General features: G+C 28.0%; 1 protein-coding gene across 3 annotated transcripts in view; it reads right to left on the bottom strand.

The window, feature by feature from the left end:
- The window catches only part of LOC100200250 (phosphatidylinositol 4-kinase alpha), a 119,814-nt gene that overhangs the window by 6,999 nt on the left and 90,509 nt on the right, over window positions 1-22,306 (bottom strand). For all 3 annotated transcript variants that reach the window (XM_065801198.1, XM_065801200.1, XM_065801199.1), the window contains exons 28-35: window positions 18,943-19,166; window positions 16,751-16,854; window positions 15,806-15,910; window positions 13,557-13,682; window positions 13,331-13,451; window positions 13,131-13,248; window positions 6,632-6,673; window positions 6,436-6,525 (exon numbers count right to left, since the gene is read on the bottom strand). In XM_065801198.1, coding sequence (XP_065657270.1) covers window positions 6,436-6,525; window positions 6,632-6,673; window positions 13,131-13,248; window positions 13,331-13,451; window positions 13,557-13,682; window positions 15,806-15,910; window positions 16,751-16,854; window positions 18,943-19,166 — 930 coding nt within the window. The remainder of the gene's footprint in view (window positions 1-6,435; window positions 6,526-6,631; window positions 6,674-13,130; window positions 13,249-13,330; window positions 13,452-13,556; window positions 13,683-15,805; window positions 15,911-16,750; window positions 16,855-18,942; window positions 19,167-22,306) is intronic.

Below are 22,306 nucleotides of genomic sequence, written 5' to 3'. Positions count from 1 at the left end.
AAGTTATCCTTAATTGGTGTGAAACGCGCAGACCTAACTATTTACCTAAACACATTAATAATTTTAAGCATCTCTATGACACATGTAAAATATTTCTACCGCTGTTTTGATTTTTATTGAAGTTCTAAGCTTTTTAAAAAATCTCTTCTTTTTGTTTTTTTTAAGTATATAATATCTTTATATATGTTATGATTATTTAATTTTTTTTAATTAAATAATTATTATGATATGTTATGAGATATATATAATATTTATATATATGTATATAACATCAAAAGAACTATAAAAATGTTTTATTTTGTAATTTAGATTAATTTTGTATTTTAGAAAATTGGAAAGGATTTAAAAAAAAAAAATTATTGTGCAAGTGACAGGATTTCAAAGTACAATGTGAGGGATTGTAGCAAGCTAATTACTTCGGCCACTAAGGAATTATTAACAAAATTAATAAAAGACGATATAACTTTATAAAACAGCAAATAAATGCTATAAATCAAATTTAAGGAGATGTTGCCGCCATGCAATTTTAAAGTAAAAGCAAAAACTGTAGAACTTGATATATGTTTTAACATTACATAATTTAAAGTTTAAAAATGTACTAGGTTTAGATTTAGGTTAAAAACTTTTTGACTAGAGTGGAAAGCTTATAAGGTGCGCAAACCCTTGTTTTATATATATAAGTTATTATATATATAATTTATATTATATAAGATTTTTTTTTTTTTAACTTTAAAGAAAAGTTTAAGGGTGGCACACAGCCCCAAATTACTTTTTTTTTAACTTTTTTTGATATTTGTTGACCCCATGTGTGCCACCCTTAAACATTATTGAATTTAATTATTTTTCTATATAAACTCTCACAATAACTAAATAAAAATAAAGTTAAGCACTTTAACTGTATTTTTTTTTCTCAATACTGCGAACTTATAGAAAAGTCAAAAAGCAGACAAAAAAAAATGATTTTCCCTATTTCATGGATTACGGGAACTTTTTTTTGGTGATTGAAATAGATAACTTGCAGACACGGAGCAAACTTCAAACTTGGGTATGTTTATACTTATATCAAATTAGGATGCTTCGAAAAAATATTGGAGTGATTGGAGCCTGGGAACTACAAAAACCTCAAAACTTGTGCCCCCCAGCCCCAAATATGAGGGGAATAAGTTACCGAGATTCATACTATTACTATTCTAAACTAAATCTATATTCATCAACAGATTTCAAACTTCATCTAATAATACTTTAGCATTCAAAATTATGACTGTAAAGTTTCCACCCTCCCCAAAATGAGGGGGTTAAAAACATCACATCATAGCTTTTGAACGCTAAAATATTATTAGATAAAATTTGAAATCTGTCGATGAATATAAATTTAGTTTGAAACAACAATTGTATAAAACTTGGTAACTTATTACCCTCACATTTGGAGCTGGTGGCACAAGTTTTGGGGTTTTGGTAGTCCCCAGGCTCCACTCCACTGCGATTTTTTACAAAGTATTCTCATTTAATATAAGTATAAACATACCCAAAATTAAAGATTGCTCTATGTCTGAAAGTTATCTATCTTAATCACTAAAAAAATCTGCTACAACCCCTGTATATGGTATTTTTCATTACAAAATCTAGCCAGTTAAATGGAGTTATAAATAAGCTATTATAATATATTATATTATTTTTGATGTTGAACTTAGAGATGAATCTAGAGGAAGGTGGATTACTCCATTTACTCCAATTATTTAACCATAAAATATGAAAATTTACAATAATATTTTTTATAAACTCACATAAATAAGGTTAGGTGTCACTCATATAGTTAAAAACTAGTCAATGGAGTGATACCTGAAAAAAAAAAACAAAAAAACAAACAAATAAAACACAGAAAGAATAAAAAATAAGAATAAGAAAAAAAATAAGAAAAAGAATAAGAAAAAAATAAAAAAATAAAAAAAAGGAAAGAAAGGAAAATAAAACACTAATAAATAAAGATGATATTAATAATTGCAATAATAATATAATAAAAATAATAATATTAATAATAACGTGAATAAAAAAACAAATAGTAACTATATCATGATAACTTTACTAAAAATTATAACTAATGGTAAAAATAATTATAAAAATAATAAAAATATTAGATTTAAAAATTAAAAATATTAGATTTAAAAATTAAAAATATTAGATTAAAGATTAGCCTTCCCCTATTAATATACCTTTTTTTAAAGCTGTGGGAGGAGGAGGGGGAAGAAATAAAAATAAAAACACAACATCTTAAAATGTTTTTTGTTACATTCGATGCTAAATCTTTTTTCTTTGTCTCCTGTTTCTTTAACATAGTTAAGCAAGAACAAACCTTTTTTTTCTTTGTTTGATTTTCCAATCAATTCTTTAACTAGATTAATGGCCCTCTGAGACAAGTCATTGACCACATCATAGGATTTAATAGTAGATTCAAACTCAAGATCCAAATTGTTAAACATCCAGAACTGTGAAGGGAACTTAAGCCACTGCAAATCACCCTTTCCATGTCCAATCTTATCAAAAATGAGCCAAGATTGCTAAATTACTAGAGAACAAAAAGATGGAGGCTGATCTTATGCAAAGTCCAGAGAGTGAAAAAGCTCCTTAGCGACCAAAACATGTTTAAGTGGAGACACGTTTGGTTTGGCGAAAAGTATATTGTTCAATGCTTTGGCATTATCTTCTCTGTTTTGGCAACCTTTATCTGCTAAAGCACAACTAAGGCAGGATTAATGTACCAGCTGTGTCTGTGATTTTAACACTGAAGCTCAAAGAAGATTCCATGAACGTCATCATTTGCAACAGAGTTTTCATATCCTATGCAATATTTTAACAATATTAGATTAAGTCATCAATTAAACAACTAACTAATTATTTTTTATGCAGTTTTCTTATTTATAATTATTATTTTTAACCTGATATGGGTCACCAGTTGGTAATACTGCTCTAAGAAACCACTGAGTGTAAAAAATGCTGACAAATATAGCGATATCATGAATCTTTTCTATATTTTCTTCTGATAAATTTGGAATGGTTTCCAATAGTAAATACATTTTAATGTAATACAATGCTTTTGCCACGCATCTTGCATAATGCAACGGACCAGGAACCTATTATATACTACATCATTTATCTATGACATTACTGTAGAACTGTCCAGCCTCAAGATGTTGTTTATTTATCCAAGTTTCTGTTTGAGTTTGAATCATCATTAATGGAACTGCATCTATTCAAGATCATTCCAGACAATTTTTAGGTGTCTAAAGAGCTGGTTCTTTGGACCAGACATTTTACTACCTGGATATATCATATTAAAGTGGGTAATATGTCTTTCCAAAATATGGCATCAACAGGCAAGGAGAAGTAGTGGCTGCCCCAGCTTATACGCCACTCTCATTATAACTCTTTGGCTTTCCAATAATGGAAGCAGTAATATCAAAGCTTTATTTGGTGATTAAGAAAATCTCAGTAATTGGAACCTGGGAACTACCAAAACTCCAAAATTTGTGCCCCCTGTCCCAAATGTGATTTATGCTATTGTAGAGTTATAGAGTTGCCAAGTTTAATGCTATTGTTATTCTAAACTAAATTTACACTCATCAACAGATTTCAAATTTCATTTAATAATATTTTAGCGTTTTACCATTTTTGGGGCTGGGGGGCACAAGTTTTGGGGTTTTTGTAGTTCCCAGGCTCCAATCACTCCAATATTTTTTCGAAGCATCCTAATTTGATATAAGTATAAACATACCCAAGTTTGAAGTTTGCTCCATGTCTGCAAGTTATCTATTTCAATCACCAAAAAAAAGATGCCGTAATCCATGAAATAGGGAAAATCATTTTTTTTTGTCTGCTTTTTGACTTTTCTATAAGTTCGCAGTATTGAGAAAAAAGAAATACAGTTTAGAGTGCTTAATTTTATTTTTATATTAGTCATTGTGAGAGTTTATATAGAAAAATAATTAAATTCAATAATGTTTAAGAGTGGCACACATGGGTTCAACAAATATCAAAAAAAGTTAAAAAAAAAAGTAATTTGGGGCTGTGTGCTACCCTTAAACTTTTTTTTAAAGTTAAAAAAATAAATCTTATATATAAAATAAGGGTTTGCGCACCTTATAAGCATCCACTCTAGCCCAAAAATTTTTACCTAATTCTGAATCACCCTAATATGCATATACACTCATTCACATTTTCTTATACAAAAAGTGCTGCGACTCTTTTTCGTTATTAACTCTGGTGTAATGGCAAGCAAGTTCTTTGCAAACACGCACAAATGAATAACGGAAACAGCAGCAGCATTAAATTCGATATTAAAATATTATAGGATATATATATATATATATATATATATATATATATATATATATATATATATATATATACATATATATATATATATATACATATATATATATATATATATATATATATATATACATATATATTTATATATATATATACATATATATTTATATATATATATATCTATATATATATATATACATATACATATATATATACATATATATATATACATATATGTATATATATATATATATATATATATATATATATATATATATATATATATATATATATATATATATATATATATATATATATATATATTAAAGCAATTACTGTTTATGTTTAAAATAAAATATTAAAAATTACTTAACAACTAAAATGAATTCAAGAAAACTAAATATAAAACAATATCTGAAAAATTGGTTTTTCAAAGAATGTTGGTCTTTATGCATTTGTGTCAGAGAGCAAAGCTGTTTGCTCTCTGACACAAATGTTTGCTCTCTGGCATGATTACTTATAATTTAACACAAATACATACATTTACATAGGAAACATTTACTTCAAACAATGCTCCCAAAAAAAGTGATACCATTTGAGTTCTTGTAAAAAACCTTTTAAAAAGAAGAAGTGTGGAAGGAACTAGTTAAACCGACTGTTCCTTTGCTATTGGCTATTAGTTAATAACTCAAAACACTTTAAATGGTTCTAATTTGAACTTCAAACTGATACCTAACAGTCTAATCCTTAATAATACATTAAAAAAATATCTGTTACATATTTTCTATATATATATATATATATATATATATATATATATTTATATATATATATATATATATATATATATATATATATATATATATATATATATATATATATATATATATGTATATGATATATATATATATATATATATATATATATATATATATATATATATATATATATATATATATATATATATATATACACACACACATACATATATTCATTACACATATAAAACAGCCATTAAGTAGTGATTACAGTGTTTGTTTCAGAACCAAGAGATCTTGCTTTTGGCTTGATGCCTGCTCTTGTTGTTTTTGCAGCATAAAGCATGAAAAGGAGGCATGAATTCTAGTTAAATGCTCTTCCCATTTTGATCTAGTTTAATCTACAACAAAAGATCAAAAGCCCTAATCTTTTAGGGTAACCAAATCCTTCAGGGTAACTGATTTGGACTTAAATTTGTTTTATCCAAGGCTCCAATAACAGTATTTTTTTAAAAACACTATTTGATACCAAAATGAAGTAAAAATAATAAAGTTTCCAGTGTAACTGGAAATGACCTCATAAATCAACAAAAAATTACTTTACAATAAAAAAGTGTTAATTTTTCATTGAAAGATAGGTACTATATATTTCTTAAATTAATAAGTACAATTTTTTTTGGTACAGTAACACATAAAGAAAATCTATTCTTGCCAATGCTTGGAAATTAGTCTAAATTTGATCAAAAATGCTTTTTTTCAAAGAAAATTTTTTTTATATAAATATGTCTTCTACGCCACTCATTATCCACCCATGTATCAATTGCATCTGCAAGATAGATATCTAATTTCATTGTTGCCACGTAAACTATATTTAAATAACATTTTATTTTAGCAATTTTTTAATAATTCACCAATTAAATTATTTTTTTATTTTTAACTCATATAAATCTGACATTAGATAAGATGTTATTTCATATATGGTTACATAGCAACTTAATAATCCTATAAATCACCTTAACTCCTACATAAATTCCAGTGGTTGATTGCTCATGCAACAATACATAGAAAACTTAGGTGTTTTGAATTCAAAACTAAATGTATTTAATAATGGAATGTTTTAATTGAGGAAACTATTTCATTTTACAAGCAATACTATTTACTACCTAAAAAATTTTAAAAATCAGTGATTGTAATTTTTTAAACTCGAAAAGTTTCAAGATCATTGTAATTCGTGCTTACTTAATTCAACTCTCCTAAAAAATCTTACAAAAACAAATAATATATAATAATAATAGTACAAAATTATAAAAATTATAAATAAAAAAACAAATAATTAAAAAAAACAACTAACTTTAATCTTTTCAGAGTCTCTCCACGAAAACATGGAAGTCCAGTATCCAACATTAATGCAACCAAAGACACAAACGCTTCTGTATGGGGTCTATAGTGATTACGGAAAAGTTATTTGGTTTTTTTAATTTAAATTTAATTTTGGTATATTAATTAACATAAAGAATATGTTAAAGATAAAAAAAAAAAAAGATTACCTAACTGATAAATAAGCACGAACGCAAAGCTCCATAAACCATCTAAAAAATAACAAAAAATTAATAAGTTATTTAATGTATATAAAAAACAGTTATTCAAATGCAGCACAAATAAAAACTGTAATGTACTATAATAATAAAAAGTTAACTAAAGTGTTATTACTATGAGTTGTCATTATTAACAACTTTATTGTAGGATTAAAAAAAAACGCACAAAAAAGTTAACAAGGCCTTCATAAGACCTGGTTAAATTTAACTATTTTCTAAAAAATGGCTTTGGAAACTTAAAAATTAATTTGTATCCAAGTAAATATTATATATTTCTTTGTATTTTCCTTGTTTTCACATTGTTTATTTAAAACAAAATAGCCTTTTTAATGTATTTGTAAAGTATTACATGCAAACAAAACAAAAATACATAAATCTATAGCAGTGAAATCTCAAAAAAAAAACTGTTATAACATTTAAACCTGCTTAAAGTTTGTCAAGTTAAAAACATTCAAAATATTCAATTTGATGTAAGGTATCGATTTGATAAAACAAAAATTTTCCTCTACTTTTACTTATGTTATTGTCCTATAGGTAAAACTTTTGTTTTGTGTTTCTTTAAAGCAACAAGCTAGTTCTACCCGATTATAATCTACAGTCTAAGGAATGTAGAATAACGACAGAATAGAACTACAGGCCAACTGGTATAAAAATTGTGACATAAGGTTGCTGTTTACATTTGAGCACCAATCCTACCATGGAAGTTGAGAATTTTGATAAGATTAGTATAAAAATTAAATCTTTTATTCTGTTCGCATATAGAATACAGACAGATCTAGACCTATCTATCAAGATCTTTAAGATTCATTGATAAATCTTTATAATATCCATATAATATTGAAGAAATGGTACAACAAGTTATGACTACATTTTTTGATATAGCTGAGATTCAAGTCTAGATTATGTACAGTTAATTTGTTATTGGTACCATCAACATTTGAAAAAGGCATGAATTTAAAATGTAAATTTTAAATTGTTTTATAAAACAATTTGAAATTTACATTTTTAATTCATGCCTTTTTCAAATGTTGATTGTACCAATAACAAATTAACTGTACATAATCTAGACTTATAGCTGACTATATCAAAAAATTTACTTTGTTGCATAAATGCAACAAAGTAAAACTAGCCTATCAACATCAATTGTTGAACAAGAGTTAACGGTCAAATGATTTTATTGTCCAGTAGCTGCGATTTCAGTCCCAGTGCTAATTTGAAGTTTCAGTTCCAATTTTCATCAAAGGCAATCTTCATGTCTGAAAAAAAGGTTGCAAAAATGGTTACTGTCAAATGATTACCAAAGTATAATAAGTGCCAAGTTTCATTGTGTTTTTTATATTTGTACTGAATTTAACTCCCAAGACCAAGGGATCTTTTTTTTAATGAATCCAATTATTTGTAGTTATATAATATTCAATTATTTGCATGATTTTGTGGTTTGTAAAAAATCAAAAAAAAAAAAAATTAACAATCAAGCATTTGATTGCCAATGATTACAAAACTACAAATCTTTTTATTACAAATCTTTTCTAAAACATAAAAATGAATGTTGTACTATGAAAATCTTTAATTAATACTTCTTGTAAATGAAACATAAAAATGAATGTTGTACCATGAAAATCTTTAATTAATACTTCTTGTAAATAAAACATAAAAATGAATGTTGTACTATGAAAATTTTAAATTAATACTTCTTGTAAATAAAACATAAAAATGAATGTTGTACTATGAAAATTTTAAATTAATACTTCTTGTAAATAAAACATAAAAATGAATGTTGTACTATGAAAATTTTAAATTAATACTTCTTGTAAATAAAACATAAAAATGAATGTTGTACTATGAAAATTTTAAATTAATACTTCTTGTAAATAAAACATAAAAATGAATGTTGTACTATGAAAATTTTAAATTAATACTTCTTGTAAATAAAACATAAAAATAAATGTTGTACTATGAAAATCTTTAATTAATACTTCTTGTAAATAAAACATAAAAATGAATGTTGTACTTTGAAAACCTTTAATTAATACTTCTTGTCAATAAAACAATCAACTTTTATTGTTTTTTTTTGTTTTTTTTTTTCATTATCAGAATAACACTTACAAAAAAAAAAAAGCTAATCTAAAAAGTCAAATAAAAATAGTAAAGTTTCTAATATCTATGTAAAGTTATGAATATTTAATATTTTTATGAGAATATAAAAATATACAAATTTATAAATATAATTATATAAAAATTGATATACTTATTTCATGTAAGAACAAGTAAAATATATAAATTTATAATAAAAGCTATGATAATAATAAAAAATGTAGAAACTGATCAGAAAATCTTTAACTTAATAATTTGCCAAGATGTTAATTTGTCAATTTGTTAATATAAAGTTAAGATAGCAACTTAAAGATACATACTTACAAATACAATGTACAAATCAACATTTTCAAAAAAATTTATTCAAAAGCAATTAAAATGTTATAGGAATTTCCCTGGAAAATTCCCATTAACTGCTAATTTTTACTAAAGTTTATTGATTTTTAAGCTAGCACGCAATTCAGAATGGAGTAATACTGCATCACTTTAATTTCAAATTTTTAAATGTATTAGTTTAAAAATAGAAAAGACTAGTATAAGGAACAACTTTAGACACGAGAAAAGATCATCAAGACTAAGTTGATGGATTTGGTCTCAAAAAAAGTTTAGCTGCTGGTTCAAAACAACCATTAAAAAAGTTGCTCTTTTAAGAAGTTGCTCTTTTAAGAAGATATTTTCACCTCCAAGAAGCTGACAATGTTGATGGAAAAGAATCGACTTCAACCCGTGATGTTTTTATTACAATTTTAATCGAGCTTAAAAATATTTGGGGGAGAACAAGAATTCTAATCAAGGCGTAGCGCACTTTATCTAAAAGAAGGGGGAAATATTGCTACGAGTGAAGAAGTTAAGAAAAATATTTTAGAGAAACAAAAAAAACTTAGAAGTTGACAAATTTTATAGGGGGTGCTACCAAAAAAGAAAAAGATTGCCAGCCCTTATTTCTCAGAGTCCAAAGAAGTTGACTAAATTGTTTACTGAAGTTTCCAATCGCTTACACCTCAGCATAGAGACAGAATGGCCATTAAAGCAAAAATAGTTAAAGTTGTTGGTGCTCCATTTGAACAGTTTGCAATTTCAAAATCAAATGTTCATCGTCAACAAAAGAAGAACAAGAAAGTCAACTTCATGAATTAAAAAAAAAATATAAACGTAACCGTCCATTTTATCCATGTAGACACAGAGATAGCAAACTTGTTTAAAGTGTAAATATTATTCAGACTTAATATGTAGTATAATAACCTTAAGAAAAAATTGTATTCTTTAAATTTTTTAACAGGATAGAAAGAAGGTGTTGCCATTCTTGCAAGCGGATGGGAAGAATTGAATCCCAAAGTTCTAAGGATTCCAAAAATCTCAAATGCTACTGGTGTAGCCTAGAAAAATCAATTTATAAACCATTTTAAATAAAATGGTTTGAATGACTCAACTCTAGTGTCAGTGACTCTGCAGGCGTTAAGACCCACAACTTTCACCTTTCTCAATCTCCAACTCAAATAGTCAACTTGCTTTGCAGACAACCCAAATCATTTACCTCATCTATTCAACTTATGTCTTGTTCTGATCCCAGTCAGTGCTCAGTTTCTCCACATTCACCCTTAGGTGCTTTTGGTCATGGTTTGATCTCTCTAAAACTATTATCTCATTCATCTTCGTCATTAGAATCCCCCTATCATCTTACCTCTTACAACTACCTTAAAGCTGACTGGTACTCTTTCCTTGATTTTGTTAGTGATGGCCCTTGGGAAGAAATTTTTTGTCCTGCTGACAAACATGCTTCTTACGTAACTTCTTGGATTCAGGCTGGCATGGAACCTTTAATTCCCTCTCAATGATTTCAAGTCAAGCCTCATTCTTCTCTTTGGTTTACCTAACAATGTGCTGCTGCAATATCCAATTTTAACTATTACTTTCATATCTATCACCAAAATAATTCTCTAGGAAATAGACGCCTGTTTACTACTGCCATTGTAAAAAGGTTTTGTCTAATGCCAAAGCCTGCTATTTTCAGGCCATCAAATCTCGTATTTCATCTCAAAAATTAGGCTCTCGTGACTTTTGATGAATTGTTTGCTAAGAACTTCTCATCAATATCATCTTTTAATTCCACTAGTCTCATTCTGCCTGATATAGCTGAAAAACAGGTTGATCCATTATTTGACATTCACATCACTCCAGCTTCTGTACTTAAAGTGATTTCCTGCTTAGACTCATCTACAGCTTATGGTCCGGACAACAAACCTGTTAAAGTCTTGCAGAAGTGTTCGCTGGAGCTTTCCTCTATATGTTCAAAACTATTTAACAAGTGCTTATGGTGTATCAGGTAACATCTTTAAGATCATTGAATCCGTCCTTACTAATCGTAGTATAAAAGTTGTCCTCAATGGACAGCAATCCTTTTCATATCTTGTAACTTCAGGTGTTCTGCAAGGTTCTATCTTTGGGCCTATACTTTTTTTAATTTACATTAACGTTCTCCCAGAAATTCTCACATCTAAAGTGGTATTGTTCGCTGATGAAAGGACCATTAATTCTTGTCTTGATAAAAAACCAACACTCTTTGATTGCTTGGAGGGGGCATTTGGCCTTGAAAAGGATCTCATTTCTGCTTCAGCATAGGGCTCTCAGTGGCTGGCGAACTTTAATAAAAAAAAAACTCAATTTTTTCAGCTAATATTTATCACAATAATCTAGATCTTCCTATATTTATGAACGGTAATGTGCTCAATGAGTCATCAGCCCTTCATCTTCTAGGATTATCTCTCATTTCTGATCTTTCTTGGAAACCATATATCAAATTGATTACAGATTTGCATCTGCTAAGGTTGCATCTCTCTACCATGCTTGCCACTTTCTTACTCTGAATTCTATTTTTTATCTCTATAAATCTCATATATATATATATATATATATATATATATATATATATATATATATATATATATATATATATATATATTATGGAATACTGTTATATATATATATATATATATATATATATATATATATATATATATATATATATATATATATATATATATATATATATATATATATAATATATATAGTATGGAATACTATTGCCATATCTGGGGTGGATCTTCCAATGATGCCCTTTTACTTTTAGACAAGGCGCAAAAATGCATTGTAAACATTGTTGGACCAGCTCTTGCAGTCAACCTCTAACCACTATCACATCATTGTAATGTTGCTTCTCTTGTGCTATCTACTAAAATTCATTCTCATGTTACTCGTCACTCAAATAAGTGTCATCCTTTTACTGTGACTGTTCCTGAGTGCTCCAAAAACTCTTAGTCATCTAATCTTTTTCCTTGAACATCAGTTTTTTGGAATTTGCTCCCTTCATCTTGTTTTCCTGATTCATATAATTTGGAATCTTTTAAGTTATCTGTTAATCATTTCTCTTCCAGTAGCTTCCAACTCTAACAGCTGTTGCTTGCAGCCTTGTTGGAAGTAAAGATGTTAAAAAAAAAAAAAAAAATCATAGAAGCTGCAAGATGATGTAATTGCTTTTTGCTTCAATGCAACAACTAGTAATAACTAAAAATTGTCTAGAAGACAGGATGTGCTTCTTTAATTGGCTCAACCAAGACCAACACCATAAGCTTAAGAGAGTGGCGAATTTTATTTCACTTTTCCAAGCAAAAACTCTTTTGCAAAGTTGAATTTCCATCAATGCATCAAATGTCAATTGCCAGTATATCACTGACATGCAGGGGGTATTGCGAATTTGAAATTACAACATTAAGCAGTTAGTTGTCTTTATCTTATTTGACGAATTTATTCCAGTGATCCAACTATCTGCCGCAGATTTGAAATTGTTTAACATCAAAAGAAACAAACAAACCATGCTTAGAAAACCAATATTTCTGCAAATCAAACTGGATAAAATTCTTAATTTTGTGTCACTGATTGAGCCAGATTTCTGGCTTATGTTTGATTTACTTAAAATGAAACCTAATTAAGTGTAATGGTTGCAACTACCAGTTAAAAAAAGATAAAAGACTATAACTATGTTAAGAAAGGTTTAAGAAGTGGTTAATAACTGCGCTGAACGAGGAGTCAAGCTGATCCAAGATTTTAAAAACTAAAAAGTCAAATATCCAAAGCAGCTACAATAAGCACTTCATATCTTCTAGAACCATTGCACATGGGTGTCTCTCATCAAAAGAAAGGAAAACTTAAAATATAATTTGATTGTTTTAAGCAACTTTGTACATTTGTAGCATATTATTTCAATCCTGAGCAACCCCTAAATATTTTTTTTCCTTATCCATTTTTAACTAACTTATTTTCAAAAGAAATTTTTATATCAAAATATCTAAACTATTTTTACCTGAAACTTGGTGTTTCAATATCACCTCCAATGAGCTGCACCCAGTCAGGTGTCAGTTTCATGTCAGGTTCAAATCCCAGGTTTCCACCAGGAGAAGACTCAAACATAAATCCAAAATCTTTATAAAAAAAAGTTAAAAAAAAAAAAATTAAAAACAGCCAAGTAAAACTCTTAAGATGAGAAGTTTTGAAAACACCAACCTATATGAATAACGAATCCTTGATTATTAATCATAATGTTGCCATTATGGCGATCTTTAATCTGAAGTAAGAAACTGATCACAGAGTATGCTGCCATACTTCGAATAAAGTTCATGCGTGCCTTAATATAAAAATAACATTATGCCTAATAAGATAGTTTAAAAAATATTTTTTAACAAAATGTAAAAATTTATTGAGAGTAAGCACATATGCAAATTGTTTTCACCTCTTGGAAGAGTAGAGATTCTTCATCGCCATATGTGCTTATGAAGTAAGCAAATAAGTCCACTTCTGTCTGACGACCAAGTTGATCTCGCGATTTTGCATTAGGGACACATTCAATAACACCACACTAAAAATAAATTAAAGAAAAACCTCAATGCTTTTTATTGTCAGAATCATTTTAAATTTCTGAAGTACATTAAAACATACTTATAAGTAATTACTGGGTCACAAGTCTCCTGCATTGCTGATGTAATTGAAACTTTACCTAGTTATATTTTATACAATAAAAGACAACCTCATTTGTTAAGGCAAATAATATTGTACTCAGGAAATATTTACCAAATTTTGTGTTATAATTATTATTAAATAGGATTTTAAATAACTATTAGTATTTTAGTAACTTTTACACAATGTTGAAAATGTTTACACAATCAAATATATAAAAATCTTGCATCAACTACGTGTTAAGACAAATGTTGTGTTCTGATGAAATAAAAAAAGAAGAAAGAACTGAAGTAAACTATTAAAAAAAAATATTAGTTTTTAATTTTTTTGTACTCGAACTGCCCCTGTAAACAACTTTTGTACAAATACAAATGCACACATTAACAGATAGTAAAAAAGCTCATGGTGGCCCAAAAGTCACTAGACCATTTGAAAATCGAATAACTTTTTACAATTAATAAGTTTTATTTTTTAAATTTCAGATTATTCTTAATCTGTTAATATATTCATAATCCTTATAAACTAAATATGAAGAAATTCACAACCAAACAACATGTTTAAATAACCAAATTTAATCAGGAAAATATACAGTCAACCGTGCTTCATAAAGAGCTCACACTGGTCATTTTGGAGTTATACCATGTAAATAAACAGTAGTTAATTTAGTACAACAGTTTCAAACTCATGGTTCCATGAGTGATTTATTACGTGCTAGGAGGCCACACTTAGCGAGATCACAGTACAATATTCAGCATAAATACAAAAACGTTAAAGAAGAGCCTTAAGTGTCAACTCGAACAGCTTTCAATATTTTAAACTTTGCTCCAGAGGATTCAAAGGGTTCAGAAACATGTTCTGTATGAGATACAGGTATCATTTACAGATCCAAATATTGGGTATTTTGTTTTATATTATCTAAAGTTGCATATTTTATTTATCAACATAACTGTTTAAGTGGGAGTGGGCATTATCTTGCCAATTCTTGGAAATGGATAGCATACCTTAATATAGCCTGTAATACAGGTAGTGCAAGAATTGGTGCTAGCAGATTATCTGGCACAGTTAGCCTATCCCCATCCTTTTCCAAGAATTGACAGGGCAAGAACTTGAGTTCATTAACAACATTGCTATGGGCGATCAGGCCAACTTCCACATTCTGGTTATGTTAATAAACAATATATGTAATTTTGGATAATATAAAACAAAATATGCTATATTTGGATGCAATTTTAAGGTACAGAAAATCCAAGAATAGTCCACCAACATTGTCTATATTTCTGTAAAGGTAATAATTTTGTGTTGTGTACATGTGGAAAGAGTTCTTGGACCTTATTTCTTTGAAGATGATGCAAAAAATACACTAACAATTTTGTATATCCTGTGGTTGAAGACACATCAGAGGTATGGTGGCAGCAAGATGGTGCTACTGCCTATATATCTCGCCTGATAATGGAACTCGTGAGATAAATTTTTTAAAGAATAATTTTACGAAATTCTTAAACTAACTGTCTGTCATACTCACCTGACTTGAAACTCTAGACTTCTTTCTATCGGGGTATTTAAAAGATAGAATATATCATAATAAGCCTTCACCTATTCAACAATTGAAGCTATAAATTCAACAATTGAAGCTATAAATTCGTGAAGAATTTAAAAACATAAATCAAAAAACATTACAACAGGTGATGGATTATTTCATAGAAAAAGCACACCAATGCTAAAGAGCAAAATGTTGGATATTTAAAGGATGTTATTTTCAAAATCAGATAAACTTTACTTCCAAGAAGTGTGTTTTTTGTTTATAAAATGATAAATTAGAAAAAATAAATAAGTTACTTCTATTTTAAATCGCCGAGTGACTTTTGGGCCACCCTGCATTTACAAGAAAGTATTAATAACAAAAAAAGAAATTATTGACAAAACATAGATTTCTGAAAATCAAAAAGAATTAAAAAATAAATTTTTATCATTGGTTGTTTAAACTATTTTGAACAATTTTAAATTATAAAACAAAAAACAACACACCCCAGGTGAAGTTGCAACAACTCTGTATGGAGAAAGATAAAGATCCATGCCAACTTGATCAAATATCTTTTTAAAAAGGTCAATAAACTGAAGAGCCAACATATCCTATATAAAACAAAAATTTTAATTGTAATAAATTTAATATCATTGTTATCATTATTTCAATAAACACAATAATATTGTAAAACTTATTATAATAATATTGTAAAAACATTATTTGAACACTATTTATATAAAGTTAATAAAAAAACTCAAATTGAAATAATATTTAAGAAAATATTTTATGTTTTTAGATGTTTATCATTTATAATATAAATAATCTGAAAAATAATCTGAATAAAACACTAATAAACTAATAATGAATGGAACTTATTTTAATAATGAATGGAATTTTTTCTAAAAATGAATGGAACTTATTCTAATAAACTAAATTAGGTTATTAGTATAAGTTTTAATAAGAATTAGTTACTAATTACACTAATTACATTGGACACTGATACCCCTGTAAATATAACTCACTCTAACAAATGAATTTGAAAACGGAACTCACTCTAAAACTAATAAAATAAAAACTATAAATTAAACTATAAACTAACCTATGAATGGAGCTTACTATAATAAAACTATAAACTAACCTATGAATGGAGCTTACTATAATAAAACTATAAACTAACCTATGAATGGAGCTTACTATAATTAATTAACCTGCAAATGTAAGTCACACTGATAAACTAATCTGCAAATGGAGTTTATTCTGATAAACAATTTGTAAAACTTGTAAAATTAAACAATTTTTAATTTTTATGAATACAAACTTAATTTTTATGAATACAAACTTAAATTCAAATGAATTGTATTAAATAAATAGTAATATATTTTTTCTTTTTAAAAAGAGTTAAAATTTAAAATTTTTTTTTGAATACAAATTAAAAAATTTAAAAATACCTGTCTCACATCATCACCAACTTTAAATATACACCCTAAGGTGTATACTTCCCCAACTGAAACCTCTTCATCACTTAATCCATCAACAACTTCAGCATTTTCACCTAAATATTTAATATTATTTAAAATATTAAAGAGTCATATATATAATTTAGGTTAAAACAAAAAGATTTTAATTAGATTTTTATAAAAAATAAAAATGTAATGACTTGACAACAAAATACATTCAAATTTTTTGTTATTATTGACATTAAGTTTGATATTTAACGTAAAACTAAATAAACTAAAGACTGACAATGAAAATAAATTTAAAATAGTCTTAAAAATTGTTTATATTAAAAATTGTTTATATTAAAAATTGTTTTTATTAAAAATTGTTTTTATTAAAAAATTTTTATGTTAAAAATTGTTTATATTAAAAATTAAAAAAGACAAAAAAATGAAGCTCTAAAATCCAAGCAAACATAAAGTAAATAACACAAAGTAAACACAAGGATTTTAACGGGTGATGCAAAAGTTATTAGACAAATCTGAATTTAATTATTAGAGCATGTTAATTTGTTTTTATGGTTTTATGTGCAGGCATAAATGTTTTATGTGTAGGCATAAATGTTTTATGTGCAGGAATAAATGTTTTATGTGCAGGCATAAATGTTTTATGATGTTAAACTGAACTTCGATATTTAACGTAAAACTAAGATTGACAATGAAAATAAAATTATCTTAAAAAATTGATTAAAACAAAAAGAAAGATAAAAAAATTAAAGTTCTAAAACCTGATTTACAAAGCACATAAGAAAAAGTATGAAATAGCAGGAAGAATGTGCATAATATTGTACAATGTAAATTAGGAAAGATATATTGCAAGTTGTTGCAAGGCTGATCACAAAAGACTACACAACCATGTGAAACTTTAACAACATGTCAACTACACAGTTAAATCACTAGAATATGACAGCATTTGGTAATTGATTACTGTGAATCTGATTGAGATAATGTTACAAGCGGGATACCACAAGATTCAGTTAATGGCCTACTACTGTTTGTTCTCTTATTTAACAATAAAGACAAATCGAGGAAAGTTATCACTGACAAATCGAGGAAAGTTGCTGTTTTCTTGCAAAATGACATCAACAAGAAGTAGAGACGTCAAAAAATTGACTCTTGCTATTCAACACAAACAAGTGTAAAGTGATGCATGTAGGCAAAAAAAGGAACCAAATCCACACACAACTATACAATAGTAAAAGAAGATAATATATATCATCAACAACAAGTCACTACCACTAAACATCATCTCTGTGTGGTCACCCTATCTTAAATGTGATATTAAAAGACTCAAACAAATCCAGGGCAGAGCAATTGAAGTCATTACTGAGCTCAAACATCTTTCATAGAAAGAAAGACTTTCTTGAACTAACCACTCTAAAAACCAGGAAACGGAAAACCTATTTATATGCATATTCTAGAATAAAAACAAGAAATAATAACTCTAAATAAACACTAGTAAAACTGATTATTATACAGTTATCTTTACCTTCTGTGCAATGTGCACATGAAAATAAATTTGAATATTTTAAATATTAAATACTTATTTTTATTTTTTTCATTTTTTTGTAAACAAAAAACAGTTGCAAAAAGCAGGACCTTCAGAAAACATGACTCATTTCTTAAATCCACTCTACTGTGCTGAGTGTCCTGTAGCTAGTAGACCTTTTTGATAACTGCTTTTTTCTGAGAAGTGTTTTTTTTGCTTTGTAATGGAAAAAAGAGAACAGCCCGTCTACTTTTTTCCAAAAACATTTTTACAACTTAATAAAATTGAGTTAAAAAGTTAAATTTTTTGCTCACATACAAACTGAGTATGCATGAAAGGGATGAAAAAGAACATAATACAAATCTTATTATAACAGATGGTCAGCCAGGCTATCTGTTAAAGTAAATTGCATCAAAATGAGAGAATCTTTTTAAAAAGATGCAGAATGCAACTTATAAATAAATTCTAAAAGCCTATTTATCTTAACAGCGCAATTCCTTTGAACAAATTGAAAAAATACAAAAAACAAAAAATAAATTAATAAAATTAGTTAATATATACAATCATAAAAAAAGTACTACAATAAACTTAACAGAAAAAAAAAACAATAATAAAAAGAACAAACTAAGAAAAAAGTGACATCGTATATACATACAAGTTGTATTTAATTCTTCTAACTGTTTTATACTGCACTTTTGAACTTGAAATCTTGCTAAAAAAGGTGCTTTTGCTGCACTCTGCATTGGTATACCAGAATTATAATCAATGCCAACTACAATTCCTTCTGGATTGCTAGGTAGATAAACACCAGGTTTTAAAGAAACTTTTTTCAAAGCTTCTTGGCATGCTTTCCGACGTTCATCACCTTTTGGATATGGTCTAAAAATAAAAAACGTTTTATATAACTTAACACATTGTGACAAAAAAAAAGGACATAAATAGTCATACTTTTATCAAAAATACATAAATACTTTCAATAAAAATAAATTAATTAATTAAACTAAAACAACAATAAAATTATAACTTAAATTTAATACGAGAAAAAATTGAATTAAACTTATTTAAGATTTAAGTACAAAGACTAGTTAATACTATAAGATGCACACTTTAATTTTCAAAAACTTTAATTCAAGTAGTGTTAAATATAAAAAAAAAAAAAAAAAAAATTTTTTTACTGTAATAAATGAGTAATTACCTAATAAACTTTATACATTTGTACGCAATTAACCAAACCTTATAAAATATATTATAACTGTTTGATGGATAAAATGTTATGTAAGAGATTTGAACAACTTTTAGAATGTTTTTAAGAGCAATATAAAAAAAATTGAGAATTAAAACATTATTGCAAAGAAAGTATGCATATATATATATATATATATATATATATATATATATATATATATATATATATATATATATACATATATATACATATATATACAACCCTGGGAAAAATGAGGTCAGCAATATTTTGCAAACCTTTTTTTTTAAACATCTTTGCTTCCAACAAGGCTGCAGGCAACCACTAATTACAGTTGGAAGTTACTGAAAAAGAAAAGATAAAGATTGTAGAGCAATTTAACGATTGACAGACGACTTAAAGGATTGTAAATTATATGAATCAGGAATGCAAGATGAAGGAAGCAAATTCCTTCATCTTGTTTGCAAAGGATGAGACTTAATTGAATGACGTGAAAGAGAAGCAACATTACCACGATGTGATAATGGTTGGAGGTTGGCTGCAAGAGCAGGTCCAACTATGTTTACAATGCGTTTTTACACTTTGTCTAAAAGAGAAAGAGCATCATTAAAAGATCCGCCCCAGATATGGCAACAGTATTCCATACAAGGCCGGATTTGAGATTTGAAGAAATAGAGAATAGAATACGGAGTAAGAAAGTGTCAAGCTCAATAAAGAGATGCAACCATGCAGATGTAAATTTTGCAATGGATTTGATATATGGTTTCCAAGAAAGATCGGAAGTAAGAGTTAATCCTTGAAGGTGAAGGGTAGATGACTCATCAAGTACATTACCGTTCATAAATATGGGGAGATCTAAATTATTGCGATAACGATTGGCTGAAATAAATTGAGTTTTATCTGAACTAAAGCTCACTAGCTACTGTGAGCCCCATGCTAAAGCAGAAGTGAGACCCTTTTCAAGTTCAAATGCCTCCTCCAAGCAATCAGAGAGTGTTGGCTTCTTATCATGACAATAATAAATGGTAGTATCATCAGCGAACAATGTCATCTTAAATGTGAGAATATCTGGAAGATCATTAATGTAAACTAAAAATAGTATAGCGCCAAGGATAGAACTTGAGGAACCCCTGAAGATACCAAATAAGAAGAAGAGTGCTGTCCATCGAGAACAACTTTTATAATACGATTGGAAAGGAAGGATTCAATAACCTTAAAGATGTTACCTGATACACCATAAGAAGAAAACTTATGGAAAAGACCAGCATGTCAAACTTTATCAAAAGCTTAAGAATACCAAGAGCGATGGCCTTAACCTCTCCACCTTTATCTAATGCACGATAAAACCTATTGGATATTACTGCTAGTAAATCAGCTGTAGAACGAGAGGATCAAAATCCAGATTGATGATCAGAAAGTAAGTTATTAGATTCAAGATGAGAAATTAAGTGTTTGTTAATTAAAGATTCAAAAACCTTGCTTATGATAGGAAGAAGACTAATGGGACGGTAGTTAGACGAATCAGATCGCTCTCCAGAATTTTTGAAGATAGGGATAACAAATGCCGCTGTCCAGCAGGCTGGAAAACAAGACTCTGATAAGCACTTGTTAAATAGTTTTGAAAGTACAAACAACAGCTCTGGAGAACACTTCTGCAAGACAATAACAGGTATGTTGTCCGGGCCACAAGCTGTAGAAGAGTTTAAGCAGGAAATCACTTTAGATACAGAAGCTGGTGTGATACGAATGTCAAGCAATGGATCAACCTGTTTGACAGCTATATCAGGTAGAACGCGTCAACAGATGATATTAATGAAAAGTTCTTAGCAAACAGTTCAACTTTGTCTTTAGGAGAGGTGACAAAGCCTGAACCATACAAGAGAGGTGAAAATACAGATTTGCCCTTATTATTGATACTATTAAAGATTCTCTAGAAGTCACAAGAGCTTAATTTTTGTGATGAAATACAAGATTTCACGGCCTGAGAATAGCGGACTTTGGCCTTAGACAAAACCTTTTTACAATGGTTTCTAGTAGTAATAAACAGACGTCTGTTTTCTGGAGAATTGTTTTGCTGATAGATATAAAAGTAATGGTTTTGATTGGCAATTGCAGCAGTACAATGTGAAGAAAACCATGGAGAAGAGTGAGGCTTGATCTGGAATTGTTGATTGGAAATAAAAGATTCCATGCCAGCCTGAATCCACGAAGTTATGTAAGAAGCATATTTATTAACAGGTAGACAAAAGATTTCTACTCAAGAGCCATCACAAAGAAAATCACAGAAATAGTCCCAGTCAGCTTTAAGGTAGTTGTAAGAGGTACGATGATAGGGGGATTTAGATGATGAAGAAGAATGAGATAATAGTTTTAGAGAGATCAAACCATGATCAGAAGCACCTAAGGGTGAATGTGGAGAAACTGAGCACTGACTAGGATCATAAATAAGACATAAGTTGAGTAGAGAAGGAAAATGATTTGGGTTGTCTGGAAAGCGATTTGGAAAGTTGACTATTTGAGTTAAGGATTGAGAAAGGCTAAAGTTGTGGGCTTTAATACCTTCAGAGTTACTGAAACTAGAGCCAAGCCATTCAGTGTCATGAGCATTAGAAATAACATCAAAAAGAGTGCAGTCTTGAGATGAAGGATAGCGATATAGAACAAAGAGAAAGGTGATAGAGTGAAGTGGTGTTAAACAAAAGCACATAAAAGAATAGTCTGTGGATTCAAACTAACACACATACATATATGTACATACATACATATATATATATATATATATATATATATATATATATATATATATATATATATA

The sequence above is a fragment of the Hydra vulgaris genome, chromosome 07 (assembly GCF_038396675.1).
Source record: "Hydra vulgaris chromosome 07, alternate assembly HydraT2T_AEP".
Taxonomy (NCBI): Eukaryota; Metazoa; Cnidaria; class Hydrozoa; order Anthoathecata; family Hydridae; genus Hydra; species Hydra vulgaris.
Note: the sequence above shows the minus strand (reverse complement) of the source record. Positions and strands in the feature narration are given on the sequence as shown.